This window comes from Peromyscus californicus, unplaced genomic scaffold, assembly GCF_007827085.1.
Source record: "Peromyscus californicus insignis strain IS unplaced genomic scaffold, ASM782708v3 Scaffold_3__1_contigs__length_106647218, whole genome shotgun sequence".
Taxonomy (NCBI): Eukaryota; Metazoa; Chordata; class Mammalia; order Rodentia; family Cricetidae; genus Peromyscus; species Peromyscus californicus.
The window spans coordinates 27,810,219-27,827,755 of NW_026294551.1; the positions used below are offsets into that span (position 1 = coordinate 27,810,219).

The 17,537-nt window shown below is 51.1% G+C and overlaps 1 protein-coding gene across 4 annotated transcripts in view; it reads left to right on the plus strand.

Annotated features, from left to right (window-relative positions):
- Itga3 (integrin subunit alpha 3) overlaps nt 1–15,127 on the plus strand; it is a 30,411-nt gene extending 15,284 nt beyond the window's left edge. For 3 of the 4 annotated variants that reach the window (XM_052756936.1, XM_052756939.1, XM_052756938.1), the window contains 18 exons: nt 542–630; nt 731–867; nt 1,033–1,119; nt 1,989–2,056; nt 2,145–2,281; nt 2,838–2,987; nt 3,077–3,174; nt 3,429–3,576; nt 3,805–3,873; nt 4,408–4,487; nt 4,568–4,645; nt 5,759–5,861; nt 6,023–6,205; nt 6,609–6,731; nt 7,399–7,512; nt 8,425–8,523; nt 12,501–12,626; nt 13,816–15,127. In XM_052756936.1, the coding sequence (XP_052612896.1) occupies nt 542–630; nt 731–867; nt 1,033–1,119; nt 1,989–2,056; nt 2,145–2,281; nt 2,838–2,987; nt 3,077–3,174; nt 3,429–3,576; nt 3,805–3,873; nt 4,408–4,487; nt 4,568–4,645; nt 5,759–5,861; nt 6,023–6,205; nt 6,609–6,731; nt 7,399–7,512; nt 8,425–8,523; nt 12,501–12,626; nt 13,816–13,971 (2,045 nt within the window). In that variant the 3' untranslated portion in view covers nt 13,972–15,127. Of the gene's footprint in view, nt 1–541; nt 631–730; nt 868–1,032; nt 1,120–1,988; nt 2,057–2,144; nt 2,282–2,837; nt 2,988–3,076; nt 3,175–3,428; nt 3,577–3,804; nt 3,874–4,407; nt 4,488–4,567; nt 4,646–5,758; nt 5,862–6,022; nt 6,206–6,608; nt 6,732–7,398; nt 7,513–8,424; nt 8,524–12,500; nt 12,627–12,959; nt 13,102–13,815 lie in introns of all 4 variants that reach the window. The other variant, XM_052756937.1, reaches the window with a different exon arrangement.
- The last annotated feature ends 2,410 nt before the right edge of the window (nt 15,128–17,537 follow it).

Consider the following 17,537-nt stretch of genomic DNA (forward strand, 5'->3'; position numbering starts at 1 on the left):
TTTAAAAGTCTTGACATTTGAAGGTCCATTATACTGGACAAAGTGCACTGTGGTATTGTAGTTATAATCCAGCTTCTGGGAATTTGAGTCCGCTCATCTACGAAGCAGGTGAATGATAGTAGAGACCCCCACGGCATTCTTGTAAGGGTTAAGTGAAATGGATGCTGTGACTGCTGGCAGTGATCAGTGGGAAATGGCTTCTTTCCTGGCCTTGATAGTAAATGTCATTAGAAGAACCAAGGTGTCTGGAGAAGTGGTTGATGGGGGATAGGGAAGACGGGAAACACCGGATTACGCTGGGGAATGTGGGACACAGCTCTGTGTGAGCTACTAACCTGCTGTCTGACTTGGAGGAAACTTCTTCCCCTTTCCCCAGCCTCCATTCCCACCAGAGCTCGGAAGCTATGAAGTTCCCTTCTGCTCTGAACACTTCTGCCAGGCTGAGGTCACTGCCACGCTGGGCTCAGTGGCCTACAGCACAGAGTGAAAGAGCTATGGGGCCCGGAATGCCTGGTGACCCTGCCCTGTCTTTCCTCCCCAGACATTGCCGTGGGAGCTCCATTTGAGGGCTTGGGCAAGGTGTACATCTACCACAGCAGTTCCAGGGGACTCCTCAGGCAGCCCCAGCAGGTATGAATCCATGGGGACGTGTCTGATACCCCTATCCCCCAGGGCCGCCTCCTCCAAGCATGTCTCAGAGCCTGCCCCTACCACTTCCTCTTGGCTTCAGATAGTCCATGGAGAGAAACTAGGACTGCCTGGCTTGTCTACCTTTGGCTACTCTCTGAGTGGGAAGATGGATGTAGATGACAACTTCTATCCAGACCTGCTAGTAGGGAGCCTGTCGGACCACATTGTGCTGCTGCGGTGAGCTAGGAGACTGTGGGCAGGGGCATGTCCTTCCTCCATCCTCATCTTTATAAAGCCTCACCCCTGTCCACCTTCTGCGGTGATCCACAGAGACCTGAACCCCAGCCCTAGCCTGGGGTAGGCAGGAAATACTAATGTCTGCCTGCTTTCTTGTTACTATAGGGCCCGGCCTGTCATCAATATTCTCCAAAGGACCTTGGTGGCCAGGCCAGCTGTGTTGGACCCCTCACTTTGTACTGCTACCTCCTGGTGAGACTGTCAGCCCGGTTCTTCCTGCCCACTCCTTATGTCTAGGCAGGCCCAAAGGGCCTCAGGCCCTAAACCGTCCCCTGGACACTCCTGATGTCCCACCCTCTCAGCAGCGATACCTTCCCTATCCAATGTCATTTCAATTCAAAGTTCCTTGCAGGAACTAATGTGTGAGCACAGGGTTAGGAACAGGAGCTCCGGAGCATCTGGCTCAAAGCCCAGCCACTCATTGCTGGGGGAGAGCAGTGGGGGAGAGAGCAGGGTGAACTCCGAGGAGTGAGCGCTGGAAGGAAGGGAAGAGGGATGCTCTTAGGTAGATGGGTGTGGGGAAGGAGACTCACCCTGGGCAAATAATTAGTCCGAGTCTCAGATAACATACAAAAGGTAATAACCAATTCACAGAGTTCTGAGGTAATTAAATGAGACAATGTACAAAAAAAGCCCTAAGCACAGTACTCTTTACAGGAAGTGTTCAAAAAACTGTTGCGAAGAAAGTGGAAAAGACTGTGGTGACCCTGAGGGCCTTTGTGGCTATCAGTCTGATAGCAAAGGGGACTACTGAGCGGAAAAGCAGGGGGTGGGTGACAAAAGGAAGCTCTGGAGATTCCAAGACCTAGGCAGGGCCTTCAGTTGCCTGATAACATCAGACAAATTCCCTCCCCCTCCCCCACCTCAGTTTCCTCACTGATGACCTCTAGAAACAGATTGAGAAGTCACCACAGCTTTGCAGACCCCCCAGTTTTGCTCCTGACTCCCCCCCCACACACACACAAGGGTCCTGAGTTCCCTTTGCCCAGCACAAGAGTGAGAAGTAGGACGCGGCTGTCCCTCCCACTGTGACCAGGCCTTGCTGTGCGTCCCCCCAACAGTGTTCAGGTGGAGCTGTGCTTTGCCTACAATCAGAGTGCTGGGAACCCCAACTACAGGCGGAACATCAGTGAGTGCCGGGCACGGGGTGCTCAGGTGGGAGAGATGGGGGGGGGATGCTCACCTGGCCACTTGCTGACTGCCAGGTCTGTCTGCAGCCCTGGCTTACACACTGGAGGCTGACCGGGACCGCCGCCCACCCAGGCTCCGATTTGCCCGCAGCCAGTCAGCCGTCTTCCATGGTTTCTTCTCCATGCCAGAGACACGTTGCCAGACACTGGAATTACTGCTGATGGTGAGGGAGACGCCGTGGGGTGGGATGGATGGGGGCCTCTGAAATCTCTGGAAGAGGTGGCCAGGGTCCCTCTAAGTCAAAGCGGAGGGACAGAGGTATCCCCAAAGACAGAGGATAGGGATGGGCAGGATGGTGACAACACACAGCATGTCTCGCGTGGTAGAAGGGGTGGGATACGCCCGGGGTGGAGATGGGGCCAAGGGTTTATCACCTTGGGAAAGAGATGTTGGCTCTGGTCCAGTCTGGAAAGAAGGGGTCCCCGACTCAGGACAAGCTCAGTTCCTCTTTTGGGCATCATGGTGTAGGGGGAAGTGAACCTGGAGATCCGTAAAGGGAGCACCCATCTCTAGGAAGAAAAAGCTCCATCTCCCGAGGAGGCGGGGCAGTACAAGATGGTAGGACTCATTTGGTGACCGGATTAGTGAGGATTCAGCTTAACTAGGGGGGTTCAGGGTAGAGAGAACCCTAGCTCTCCCCTGGGGCTTACTCTGGCTAGGGTTTAGCGAGGTAGGAGGATTCAACCTGAGGGCTGGGTTCACCTCACTGTCTTCTCCAGGACAACGTCCGTGATAAACTCCGTCCCATTGTTATTGCCATGAACTACTCCTTACCTGTGCCCATGCCGGATCGCCTCAAACTGGGGATGCGGTCTCTGGATGCCTACCCAGTTCTCAACCAGGCACAGGCTCTGGAGAACCACACTGAGGTGAGCAGGGCCTACCCCGGGGCCAGGAGGGCTGTGGGGTCAGAGGGTGATCTGGGGCGCAGCCCCCTCAAGCCTCCCACTGTCCCCAGGTCCACTTCCAGAAGGAGTGCGGGCCGGACAACAAGTGTGACAGCAACCTGCAGATGCGAGCGGCCTTCGTGTCTGAGCAGCTGCAGCCTCTAAGCAGGTGGTTTCTGGGTGATGCCGATTGGTCACAGGCTAGGCGGGGCCTCATTGGCTGGCAGAATTGGGGCGAGGCCTCACTGGCCAGGGGTAGGGTGGTTGTGGGCAGAGGGGCTTTAAAGCGCTGTTAAGACTGCATGGTAAGACCTGGTTGGCCCGACAGTGGCTTTCTGACACCCCCACCCCCGACGGAGGCCCGAGGGGCGGAGCCTAGTGGAGGTGGGGCTTTTGACTTATTAGTTCAGGGCTCCTCTTCAGGCTCCAGTACAGCAGAGACACTAAGAAACTGTTCTTGAGCATCAATGTGACCAACACGCCGAGCCGCGAACGTGCCGGGGAAGATGCCCACGAGGCACTGCTCACCTTGGGGGTGCCGCCCGCCCTGCTACTATCCTCCGTGCGCCCAGTGAGTGCCCGCCGCCCAGGCTCAGCCCAAAGCTGGCTTCCTGTCTATTTGCACCCCAACGTATATGACATCTACTTGAATTATCCTTTGCTGTGGTGTGCTGACCTCCTCGGGGACTGGGCACCCTCCGCTGCTCGGGAGACAAGTCTTTAGGGCTTCTAACCGTGCTCCACAGCAGACGGGAGACAAGCATAAATAACCCTGACCTTCTTTGCTGTCTTTCCTCAGTCCGGGACCTGCCAAGCTAACGAGACCATCCTGTGTGAGCTAGGAAACCCCTTCAAAAGGAACCAGAGGGTGAGACCTGGTCACATGTTCCACTTTTGTAGGGTCCTCGGGCGAGCTCCTAGCCACCTTACCTGCCCGGTTCATGGGATTTCTTGAAGTGAAGGACCAAAGTGGAGGAGGGGAAGGCCCAGCAAGGGGGTGAGAAGAGGCCAAGAGACTAAGCAGTGGAGCCACTAGGGAGCTATGCATGGTTTTAGGGTAGGTGCACGCAAGGAGACCCTATTGGCCGAGCCCTGATGCTGTGCTCACCACTACACCTAATGCCGCCTCTTTTATCTGATGTAGTATCTCAGTTTTCCCTAATACAAAAGCTGTCTCACAGAATGGGAAACACAGGCTTAGAAAGATTCAGTAACCTGCTGAAGGTTGTGCAAAAGTAGCAGAGATCCCCAAAGTAGCAATGATGTCACCCAAAGAAGAGACAGGGAACCAGAGATGGATCAGGAAGAGGGATGGAGGGTCGCTCGCTTAGATCTTCCCATGCCATCCATAGCCCCTGCTGCGATCCAATGCTCCTTTCTGTTACCCTGACCCTTGTGCTAGGTGGAGCTGCTCATCGCCTTTGAGGTCATTGGGGTGACACTGAACACAAGGGACCTTCAGGCACAGCTGCAGCTATCCACGTGAGTGACCCTGTAAAGCTAGTCTGGTCAGGGCTGAGCTCACGTCCTGGGTCTCCTTACCACCTGCATTTTCCCCCTAGGTCAAGTCACCAGGACAACTTGCAGCCCATGACCCTGACTTTGGAGGTGGACTACACACTCCAGGCTTCACTCAGCTTGTGGGTACCACTCTGCCCCTAGTCCTCTGTGCCTGAGCCAGGGCCTCCCTGCCCTCAAGGTGCCTCCTAGGCTCCTCTGACACTTCTCTTGGTCTGGTGTCCTCTTGGGTCATCTTTTCCTAATAACAATGGCCACCATGATGGTTGCATTATTATTTCCTGTAACACAGGTAGGAGGGGCCGAATTGACACCCGGGGCTAAGGTGGTGGTCTCTGCCCTTTGTTTTAACTTTTCCACTTTATTTTATTGATATTTATCTTTGTGTATGTGTATATGTGTATGATGTGTGTTTGCATGTGCAGGTGTGAGAATGCAGGAATGTGCATGCTGTGGAACACATGTAGAAGTCAGAGGACCATATGAGGCAGGGGGTCTCTTGCATACATACACCACAATGCATATGCCAGGCTAGCTGGCCCGTGCATTTCCTCAGGGATCTTCCTGTCTCCACCACTCATCTCACATTAGGAGCACTTGCATTACAGATGTGTGCTACCATACTCGGCTCTCAAGTGAGTTCTAAGGGAATTAGAACTCAGGACCTCACACTACCATAGCAAGTGCTTTACCCATTGAGCCACCTCCCCAGACACCCCCTTTTTTCTTAGATTGACTTTATTTTATGTGTATGAGTGTTTCCTCTGCATGCATGTATGTATGCATCATGTGCATGCCTGGTGCCCCTGAAGGTCAGAAGAGGGTGTCAGCTCCCCTGAAGCTGGAGTGACAGATGGTTGCTAGCCACCATGTGGGTGCTGAGAACTGAACCCCAGTTCTCTGGAAGAGCAGTAAGTGCTCTTAACCCCGGAGCCATCTCTTCAGCCCTTCCCCCACCTTTTTGAGAGCCCACCTTTCGAAGATGTCAAAGACATCTTAGTGACTTTGCATCCCTGCTTTGCACTGGGCCAGCTGTTACTGACTCCACCTTCCAGGCAAGGAAACTGAGGCTCAGAGAGGCTCTGCAGTTTGTGTGAGGGCACACAGCCGGCGTGTGGTAGAACTGGGGCTTATGCATCAGGGGAACTGTAGTCAACCAGCCTTGGCACTGCAGTCCCCTCTGGCAGGGCTCCAGCCTCCTGTCCGCTTTGACTCAAGTGTCTTTCTGACCCTAGGATGACGCATCGGCTACAGAGCTTCTTTGGTGGGACAGTGATGGGCGAGGCTGGCATGAAAACTGTGGAGGATGTGGGAAGTCCGCTGAAATATGAATTCCAGGCAAGGGCACTTCTGGGGTCCTGGTTGGAGACTCTTAAGAAAGGCAAAGGGGAGATTGTTCTGGGTCTGGGGTTCAAAACTGGGAGGGTTGAGGGTTGTTGAGTTATAGGGAGTTTTCCAAAAGACGGTAACCGTGACACACAGGTCATGTATGCCCACAGGTGAGCCCCGTGGGAGACAGGCTGGCGGCCTTGGGCACACTGATCCTAGGTCTGGAGTGGCCCTATGAAGTTACCAATGGCAAGTGGCTGCTGTACCCCACGGAGATCACCATCCATAGCAATGGGTCCTGGCCCTGCCAGCCGCCTGGAAACCTTGTCAACCCTCTCAACCTTACTCTCTCTGTAAGTCCATCAGCAGGGATGTTCCATGTACATCTCATTTGCATGCCGGAGAGCAGAAAAGCCAGTATCTTCCTCTGCCACAGGTCCTCTTTGGGAGCCTGAGTCCCCTCTGCCCCTTCCCTGTCTCCCATCAGCTATTCTTTTTTTTTTTTTTTTTTTAAAGATTTATTTATTTATTTATGTATTATGTATACAGTGTTCTGTCTGCATGTACCCCTGCCTGCCAGAAGAGGGCACCAGATCTCATTACAGATGGTTGTGAGCCACCATGTGGATGCTGGGAATTGAACTCAGGACCTCTGGAAGAGCAGCCAGTGCTCTTAACCTCTGAGCCATCTCTCCAGCCCCCCATCAGCTATTCTTATCTCTCTCTGCCTTCCCAACAAATCTCTGCCCTCTTCAGGACCCTGGAGACAAGCCACATTCTCCACAGCGCAGGCGGAGACAACTGGATCCAGGGGGAGACCAAGGTTCCCCACCTGTCACGCTAGCTGCTGCCAAAAAAGCCAAATCTGAGACTGTGTTGGTGAGTGGCCAGGGCAGAAGTGGGGAGAAGTACACATCCTGACACAAGGCGCATGGGCATCGGGGGCCCCACAAAGCGAGGGGGACAGAGACCACTCACCCAGAGACACTGGTCTACAGAGGTGCTGTGGACCTGGGTGTGACAGGAAAACAGATCCACCTCCTACCCTAAGGAGCATCCATCACAGTGGCGCTAGAGAGGAGCTGCTGGCTGGATTCCAAGGCCTCACACCATGTTGGGGTGCTGTTTTGTTTGGGCATTTGGGCTGGGGAGGGGCAGGAGGAAGTGTAGAGCAGGGTGCCCTCTGCAGGAAGAGGTGGAGAAGCAAATATGGGGACCCAGGGAAGGCATAACTCGCTAGAGAGGTTGGAGGGGTATCCCAAGCCAACAGACAATACCCAGAGTATTTCTGAGGCTGGGACTTGGCAGCCTGAGCAAGGACTATGCTTCACGTTTGTGTTCCCTGAATCAGATGAGTTTGTCCCAAGAATGCATCTTGAACGTATGTTTGAGAAGTAGAGGAATTTGTGTGTGAGCAAAACAAGGAACAAACCCCTTTGTCACTCAGGGGTGGGATGAAGTCTAGAAGGGTAGCAGGTGAGCAGAGCCAGCATCAAGTCTGGAGACCCAGGCTGGCTCATGTCTGTGCATCTCCTATCTACCTCAGACCTGTGCCAGCGGCCGCGCCCGCTGTGTGTGGCTGGAGTGCCCCATTCCTGATACCTCCAACGTCACCAATGTGACCGTGAAGGCGCGGGTGTGGAACAGCACCTTCATTGAGGTTAGTGCTGTGTTGGGAGGTCTCCACTGTCATCCACCTGGGTGAGGACAGTGACAGGGAGGGATTGAAGCCAGCATGTGGGGTGTGTGTGTGTGTGTGTGTGTGTGTATGTGTAGTGTGCAAAACTGTTGTGTCCTGCACAGTTGTGTGTCTATCACCGTAGGCCACATTGGTGTCATGATTGTGTGTCTGTGCGTGAGTGTATAATGCTTCCAAAATGACCTCTCATGTGTCCATTACATTCTACCTCTGTGCCTTTGCCTCTGGCCCTCCCCACTGGAATACCAGCTTTTTTTTTTTTCTGTCTCTGTGTGTGAATTCTCTGTTCAGCCATCAAGGCCGCCATCAGCCTTCACTTCTCATCACTGAGATCTTATCTAACTTCAACACCTGGAGTCTACTCTCTTGAACTGCACATGCACAGACCTTTCTCAGAAGTTACATATGTCTGTCATCTGTCCTGCTTGGATGGGTTATAGTCACTCTCATGCCAACCTTCTCTTGCTACCTAGTCTCCCGCCCCCCCTTTTTTTTGGCTTAGAACTAGACTCAAATTTTGTGGCCTGTGTGGTTGGTTTCTGTTGTATGTACTCAGTTTCCAACACTGGACCACAAAGGTTGCCTTAGGCAAATGAAGAGGCGTGGCTATGTGCTAGCAACAGGTGCAGGGGTAGATTTAGTCCATGAGTCTGACCTAGATTATGACCTTCCCCATCTCTCCTGTCCCAGCATCAGCACAGGACCCAGTGCCCAGATGAGTGAATGGCATGCATTTGTGTGTGAAGGAGAGGCTGGATGACAGGTCTTTTGATGGTGCTGCCTCATAGGGTATTGAAGTGGGTAGAGGTTAGTCAGGAGGGAAGCCAAGAGAGACTTCAACAAATAGTTCGGACCCCTCTATCTTTCTTGTAGGACTACAGAGACTTTGACAGAGTCAGGGTGGATGGCTGGGCTACCTTGTTCCTGCGAACCAACATCCCTACCATCAACATGGAGAACAAGACCACATGGGTGAGTAGGTGTGTTAGCAAGGCCAACAGTCTCAGGCCAGGCCACACAGCACAGGACATCTCTAAGAGGACACTGATGCTGGCCTTGATGGTATAGGCCAGCCATCCTAGTTTCTTGGGAGACAGAACAGAAGGGTATTAAGTCCCAGGTCTGCCTGCACTCCAAATTCAAGGCCAGTCTGGACAACCTACGATATTGTCTCAAAACTAAAAGTGTAAAAGTGAGGGATGGGGAGATGGTTCAGTGGGCAAAGACCCTGCTATACAAACACGAAAACCTGAATTTGGATCCTCAGCACCCAAGCACCTAGTTAAAAGCTGAGTGTGTTGATACGTGCTTGTAACTTCAGGTGATAGGTCAGTGATGGCAGGTGGATGCTGGGGACTTGCTGGCCAGCCAAATTAGGCAAACAGTTACTAGTTCAGTGAGAGACCCTGACTCAAAAACAAAAAAACAAAACAAAACAAACAAACAAACAAACAAAAAGGTAGAAAATGATAGAGGAAGACATCTAGCATTGATTTCTGGCCTCCAAAAAGGCACACAGGAGGCCCACACATGTACATGTGTACACACACACACACACACACACACACACACACACACACAATTTTAAGGGGGGGAGGGACTGGGCGTAGTGGCTCACATCTTTAATCCCAGTATTCAGGAGGTTGAGGCAGGTGGATCTCTTTGAGTTCAAGGCCAGCCTGATCTACAGAGTGAGTCCCAGGCCAGCTAGGACTACATAGAGAGACCCTGTCTCAACACCCCCCATAAGAATAATAAAATAGGGCTGGAGAGATGGCTCAGAAGTTAAGAACACTGGCTATTCTTCCAGAGGTCCTGAGTTCAATTCCCAGCAACCACATGGTGGCTCACAACCATCTATAATGAGATCTGGTGCCCTCTTCTGGCCTGCCGGCAAATATGCAGGCAAAATACTGTATATATAATAAATGTATGTAAAAAAAAAAAGAAAACTTTATACTTAAAAAAAGAATAATAAAATAAATAGATAAATAAAAATTTTTAAAAAGGCTGACCATGGTAGAGTACTCTAGAGGCTGATACAGAGGATTGACCCAAGTTTGAGGCTAGCCTGGGCAACTTAGTAAGTTCAAGGACAGCTTGGTCTACAAAGCAAGATTCTGTCTCACAAAAATCAAACAAATCCTCGATAATAACATCATTCGTATGAATGGCTGAAAAGGTGTACAGCCCCATGGGATAACACATAACAATAAACATACAACAAAAAAATTAAATTATGAATAGAAAAAAAAAGCCAATATTCTCTTTGTTAGATCTTTTCAAGTCATTCCAGTTCAAGTAAGATTCAGGAAATTCCAAAGGGGGGAGAGAATGTTCTAAGTTACAGCTGGAAGAAGAAGTATGGCAGATGGCTAATAATTTCTTGTGAAAAGGATGCAAGTGGAAACACACAGGAGATACACAGAACGGAGCAAATGGGAGGTTGATGAAACACTCCGTGATGCATTTCCTGAAGTAAACCAACGGGATGAAAAATTAGTCTATATGAAATTGTAGATCTATGTACAACAAAAGGTGATAAGCTAAAAGGACAAGTTCCAAAGGAACGTGACAAAGTATGCATATATTTTAATATTTCAATGTAGAAGGTAATGTATGTGTGATGAAATACAAGCATTTAACTTGCACATAAATAGAATAGGAGCTGGAGAGATGGCTCTGCAGTTAAGGGCGCACACTGTTCTTGCAGAAAGCTTGAGTTCAGTTCCCAGCTCACATGTCAGGCAGCTTACAACCACGCTACCTCTCCCTTCAGCTGATCAGACAACCTGTTCTGAGCCTGCACTCACCTGCACATACCCACACACAATACACATATAATTTAATGTAAAACACGTGCATTTGTATAATTTAATATAAAAAGGTAAACCTTTTAGCTGGGCATGCTTGTGTACACCTTTAGTCCCAGCACTCTAGAGGCTGAGGCAGAAGGATCCCTCTCTGTGAGTTCAAGGCCAGTCTAGTCTACATGGCAAGTTTCCAGGCCAGTCAAGGCTACATTAGTGAGACCCTGTCTCAAAAACCAAGCAAACAAACAAACCTTAAAAAAAAAACAACCCACAAATAACAAGCAAGAGTTGTTTGCCTATCTGATTGGAAAATACTAAAAAGAGAAATGCTGTCTGGTGATGGTACGTGGTGGGAAATGCTACTGACTGGAGTATAAATTGGTGGCTCCTTTGTGGAGATACATTTGTCAATATTCATTAACATTTAAAGCACCCATTCCCCCAGAGCTAGCACATGCTCACATATTTCAAGGAGCTCATCGGACGAGCATGCAAAGATAAATATATGGGGGTATTTTAGAGCATCGTTAATAGGAGCAGGGAATTGGAAATGATCTAAATGTCTGTCAGTAGGAGATTGGCTCGATAAAATGTGGTCCGTTTCTACAATGACTGTGCGGTCCTCAGAAGAGATCAGATTGGCCTTTATCAATTGAGAGGGAAAGAGGATGGTATTAATAAAAATGGGGAAGACAAAGCTTGCCGGAGTGTGCATGTAGTGTGGTCCCATCAAATGTATTAAATATATGGAGAGAGCTGGGGAGGGCAAATGGGTGCATGCCTATAATCTCAGCGCTTGGGAGGTTGAGACAGGATTAAAAGTTTGAGGCCAGCCTGGGCTAATATAACAAGACCCTCTTACCTCCTGCTGGGATCACACTGCTAACTACTGTTCACTGTGGAGACAGTTTTTTTCCCCAGGGCATCAAATTACTGGAAGCCTTTCATTTTCTCTGTTACCTGTGGTTTTTTTTTTTTTTTTTTTGGTTTTTTCGAGACAGGGTTTCTCTGTGTAGCTTTGCGCCTTTCCTGGTACTCGCTTTTGAGACCAGGCTGGCCTCGAACTCACAGAGATCCGCCTGGCTCTGCCTCCCGAGTGCTGGGATTAAAGGCGTGCGCCACCACCGCCCGGCTTTTTTTTTTTTTTTTTAAATCAAAATCAAAATAATTACAAAAAGGAGGCAGAGGCAGGCGGATCTCTGTGAGTTCGAGGCCAGCCTGGTCTACAGCACAAGATCCAGGAAAGGCGCAAAGCTACGCAGAGAAACCCTGTCTCGAAAAACCAAAAAAAAAAAAAAAAAAAAAAAAAAAAAAAAAAAAAAAAAAATTACAAAAAGAAGTGAAAAGCAAGCACAGTTGTCTAGAGACGTTCTACTCCAAAAATTAGAAATGCAAACACTCCAAAACCTGAAAAACTTTTTGAGCCACAAATAAAACAAAATCCCAAATCTGACACATTTCTAGTCGCAGGCATCTCTGGTGTGGGCTATTTAACCCACAGATACACGTGCATACATGGACACACCCAGGCCATCATTTGCCATGTAACAGGTGTCACTCTGAGAAGTCTACTCATGCTATCTTTAATCCTGTCCAACAGCCTATGAGGTAGGGGATTATAATTCCCAGTGTACAGATGAGTAACAGAGAGGTTGAGTAACTTGTTCAAGGCTACACAGCCAGTGGGATAGCAAGGCTGGACTTGAGCCCAGGTAGCCTGGCTCTCAAATGCATGCTTTTGGCCATGTTTCTACACTGTAAAGCAGCCACCAGTGATCTCTTTCCCAGAGCACAGGAAAAGATGCAGAGAGATGAAATTACTAGTCCAGGGTCACGCGGTTTATCAGGAACAGAGCTGATATGCAAGTCCAGATGTGTGGATCACAAACTCAGATGCCAGGCTGCCTATCAGATCTGAGGCTGTCCCTCTGGCCAAATCTGGGCCTAAGAAACTGGACACAAGGCCTGCTCCCCTCAATGAGTACAGCTGGGCCTTTTTCTAGTCACTGACCGCCCCCTACCGGCTGTAGATCAAATAACAGGGCTATGGGCCCAGTAGGGACAGAAAAAGTGACTGACCGGAGGAGGGTCTCAGCAGGCTGGCCCCTAGCTAAGTCACATCTCTCTCCTCTGCAGTTCTCAGTGGACATTGACTCAGAGCTGGTGGAGGAGCTGCCTGCTGAGATTGAGCTGTGGTTGGTACTTGTGGCCGTCGGTGCCGGGCTGCTGCTGCTGGGGCTCATCATCATCCTGCTGTGGAAGGTAGAGACTCCCAGCCTACTGGGGCTTCCCACTTCAGACCCCCTGCCAGCGCCAGCAGGGCTCACCCACCCTCCCTCCATCCCACGGCTCTGCATCCCATCCCTCATCTCCATCTCGGCAGCCCTTTTCCAGATCCCCCCCCCCCCCGCGCCCCCGGCTCCCAGTGCCACCCACACCTGGGGAACTGCAGGCTGCTCTGGTGTCTGGCCACCCACCACGCTGGGCCCAGGACGTAGCCTTCCAGGTTCCCCACCTCTAAGCCCCAGCTCCCCCGAGTGCTGATGGCCGGGTCTACCAGCACCCCTGACGGCCGTCCCCGCCTCCTCCCTCCAGTGCGGCTTCTTCAAGCGAGCCCGCACTCGTGCCCTGTATGAAGCTAAGAGGCAGAAGGCTGAGATGAAGAGCCAGCCCTCAGAGACAGAAAGGCTGACCGACGACTACTGAGGGGGGCACCCCCCTGCCCCGGCCCACCCGGGTAACACGGCCTATGGGCCTCCTCTCCAAAGCCCCAGCTGGCTGGGGCTTCTGATTCTGTCCTGTCTGCTCCTCTTGCCTCAGGGCCTGCTTGGATCTCACTTGTCTACCATCTCAAAGCAAAGGCCACCCTGAGTACCTCCCGGGACCCCCACCTCCACCTGGCTCTCGGGAGCTTAAAATCCCAAGAGCATGCCTTGTAATCCTTCCAGTGAGCATGCTGCTTTCTGGGGGGCTGGAAAAGAGAGACAGTCAGGGCTGGACCCCACCTCTGTCTGATCACCAGGCATGTCCACAATGACTCTAAGTCCTATCCCCTCCCACAAGGAAGGAGAGGACCAAGAACTTTTTGTCCTGAGTCCCACCATCTCCCTGGGATAACCCTCTTTCCTACCCCTAGCACTGGCCATTGAGATCACCCTGTCTTCCTGGCCCACAATCTCGGTGTCTGCTTGGTCTCCGCCTGCCTCTGTTCTCCTCTGTGTCTTCCTCAGCTCCTCCTTCCTCTGGGCCTGGGGTGGGGATGTTCATCCTCCCATCTCATATTGAGGTTGAGATGTTTGAGTTGAAGCCTGCTGTAAGCACCATAGGAGTGTGTGTGTGTGTGTGTGTGTGTGTGTGTGTGTGTGTGTGTGTGTGTGTGTTGGGGGGGGGAGCATCTTTTCCCATTTGAATGCTGGATACTGACACAATTTCTCTTCTGCCTAAACTCCAGTGTGACTTCTTTAAACCGACCCGATACTACCGGATCATGCCCAAGTACCATGCAGTGCGTATCCGGGAGGAGGAGCGCTACCCACCTCCAGGGAGCACCCTACCCGCCAAGAAGCACTGGGTCACCAGCTGGCAGATTCGGGACCAATACTACTGATACCTTCCCTGTCATCCCCCTCGCCCCCAGTGCGCCCTTCCTTCCTATTTATCATAAATTATGACTCTGACAGTCCAAAAGGGGCCACACATTTGGCTGGCACCAGCAGGCTCAGGCATCTATCCTCCTTCAGTGCAGGCATGTTTTCTGGGGCCTTAGAATCTCCTTCAAGACCTTGCAATGCTCAGCTCTGCACACTGGACACACACACACACACACACACACACACAGGGCCTACTGCTAAGGGCCTGTTCAGATGCACCATGGAGGGTGCCGTGTCCGAGCTTCTATCTGTGCCAAAACCAAGCCAAAACGCCTCTACTGGGAGCCAGGAGGAAAAGGTCCCTGACGTGGTGACGTCTCTCTTCCACACCGGATCCCCCTTGAGCCATTGTCCCTGGACTGACTTTACTGTCCAGAATAAAACTACTGACGACAAGGAGACAGTCGGGCCCAGCTGCAATTCCTGGCACCCACTGGAGAGGAGGGCCGCACCAAAAGGGATGTTCTTATGACTTGTATGCTCAGACTCAAGAGCAATGGACTAAAAAGCAAGTCCCTAGAATGGGCTTTATGAATGGATCTCCAAAACCTTGGCTACAGATGGAGTTGGCAAGAAACGCAGCCCAAAGGAACAAGTCGAAACCATGGACAGCCTGGACATACTGTGCTGGGGCTGACCTGGAGCATGGTGGCATCCTTCAGAGAGCAGGGTATCAATCCTGGCCCAGCAGCAGATATTGGCAGGATGCTGTGGAAGATACTCCTGACCCGTCCTGGCCACCTCAGCCTGAGCAAGGCCTGGAGAACCCACAAGACCACGTGGGGTGTGATACTTGAATGTAGGGCAGGGGAGAGCCCAACCCCTGGCCCAGCTGGCCAGACTTAACTCTGCTCCCTTGACCACAGAGATGGTATTCTGAGCTGCCTGTGACTTTCTGAGAAACCCAGCCCTCGCCCTCCCCTAGGAGCTGCATCCCCATTCTGGCAGTGGAGGCTGATTCCCAGGTTCTCTCCCGAATCCCTGCCCATAGGCAGGCCCACTCCGCAGCTCTGCCCCTCCACGGTACTATAGCAGCTTTCCCTACCCTGTGCCTTCTTTGTATATGGGCTTCTCACTAAAGTAAATAAACAGTTCCCAGTTTGTACTGCTGCATCTGCACCTACCCCAGTCTCAGTTCTAGGGGTGATGGCCTCCCCTAGCTGATCCCTTGATGATGGACCTAGCACTCTACGGCATGCCCCCAATCTCAGTTCTGGAGGGGTGATGGCCTCCCCTAGCTGATCCCTTGATGATGGACCTAGCACTCTACGGCACGCTCTGTGTGGAGAACTTTGATTCAAGCACAGAGTTCACTTTATGGAATTCCAGTTCTGGGGGAGCGCTATGGGGGAGTGCTTTCTTTATGTGTCAAGAGTTGTGGGGCCAGACGGTGGTGGTACAAGCCTTTAATCGTAGCACTTGGGAGGCAGAGCCAGACGGATCTCTGTGAGTTCAAGGCCAGCCTGGTCTACAGAGCGAGATCCAGGACAGGCACCAAAACTACACAGAGAAACCCTGTCTTGAAAAACCAAACCAAACCAAAAACAAACAAACAAAACAAAAGAGTTGTGGTCTGTTCCTGCTGTGTTCATTTTGACATCAATTGCTTCCATCTATTGCTAGGCTCTGGCTTGGATTTGGTCATGGGGAGGGAGGGGAGTTGAGAATGGGCCCCATGTAGCCCAGGTTGACCTCGAACTCATCCTCTAACACGTGCTGAGATATCAGGTTTGCACACAGAGTGGCTTTGGGGAGAAGACAGAGTTAGAGTTATTCCGTATACTCTGCTTGGTCCTTGAAAATGCACTCACTGTGTCAGCATCCCCTACTTCCTAATTGTTAGGCTGGCAGATGTCTAGAGATCCTGGCTCCCGGCCCTGGAGCCTCTCTGCCTACTTCACGTCCCTTTTCACTCTGGCTCCACGACATGCCAAGCACTGTACCCAGTGCTGGAGATAAGGCAATGGCTAGGTCAGACACAACCTGTGCCCCCTAAGCTAAAGTCCAGTGGGAAGGAGCCATGAATCAGCAGTTAACCCTCAGTGTGAGCAGCTTTCTCGTCTTCCTAAGATCTGAGACCTAAGGAGGCATGTAGAGAGCCCAACACCCAGGCCAGGAACTCAGCAAAGGCTTCCTGGAGGAGGAGAAGATGACCAAGCAGCCCAGACCTGAAGAATAGGTACAGGAAGCTAAGAAGAATGAGCCAGAAATACCTCTACCTCCCCCCCCCCCCCCCACTAAGATGAAGATAGGATTGTCAGTGGGTTGGAGATTCGAGGCTGGGTCAAAACTGCAGGTAGATTACAGTGTGGGCAGTTGAGCAGGGGAATGTGAAAAGATGAGCCTAAGGAATGGGGCCAAAGCAGGTATCGGGACAACTGGAAAGGCTCCAGAAAGAGGAGGAAAGGAACTGGAGAGATGGCTCGGCAGTTAAGAGTGCTTCCTGCTCTTGCCGAGGACCTGGGCTGGGTTCCCAGCACCCACAGCAGGCAGCTCATAACCCCCTGTAACTCCAATTCCAGGTCATCAGTGCCCTCTGGCCTCTACAGAAACCCGCATGCTCGTGGTGTACATAAACACACTTGGGCACACATACCTCCAGATCATAGTCTGTTTGTTTAAATTTGTTTTTTCAAGACAGGGCTTCTCTGTGTAGTCCTGTCTGTCCTGGATCTCACTCTGTAGACCAGGCTGGCCTCGAACTCAGAGAGATCCACCTACCTCTGCTCCCCGAGTGCTGCGAGACGTGTGCCACCACGACCCACTGATTTTTTTTTTTTTTTTAAGTAAAAAGACTGAGCAGAGAACCAACAAGGTCAGGTTTGTAGTTGAGAATGTTTGCCAACTCTGCTTTCCTAGTTGTAGAATGGGGATAATAATAGAGTATAATAGAGCTTTTTAAGAATTAAATGAGAAGCCAGGTGGTGGTGGCAGAGACAGGTGGGTCTCTGTGAGTTCGAGGCCAGCCTAGTCTACAGAGTAAGTTCTAAGACAGCTAAGGCTACACTGAGAAAACTGTCTCGAAAAACAAAACAAAACAAAAAATTAAGTGAGATAATCCAGGCAAACGGTGCCTAGCACACAGCATTACACTTTCCATAATGAAGCTTTGTTTTGTCTTGGCTACAGTTATATACTGTTATAATTTGCAGTGTGTGTGTGTTGGGGGGGTCGCCGGTTGGGAATCAAACCAGTGTGTCACCACCAGCTCAGCACCGGTCCTCTGCTCACTTTTTGAGATTTCATTAAATTACTCAGGCTGTACTTGAACTCACTCAGGTGGGCCTTGAACTGAAATTCTGTCTCAAGCAGAACTGTCTCAAGCCTCCAAGAGTAACACCAGACCCTCCTAAAGGTCAAGCCTTGACCCTGCTGGTGTTTTGGAACAAAGTTCAGCCCTTAGCAGGGAAGGGTGGGTCAATAAACAAAGAACTGAGGAACCTACGTTGGCCCTGAGAGTGGGAAACATACTACGTTTTACCAAAAGAGGGCGCATGATGTTTTGCAGGAAAGAGGCCCGGGC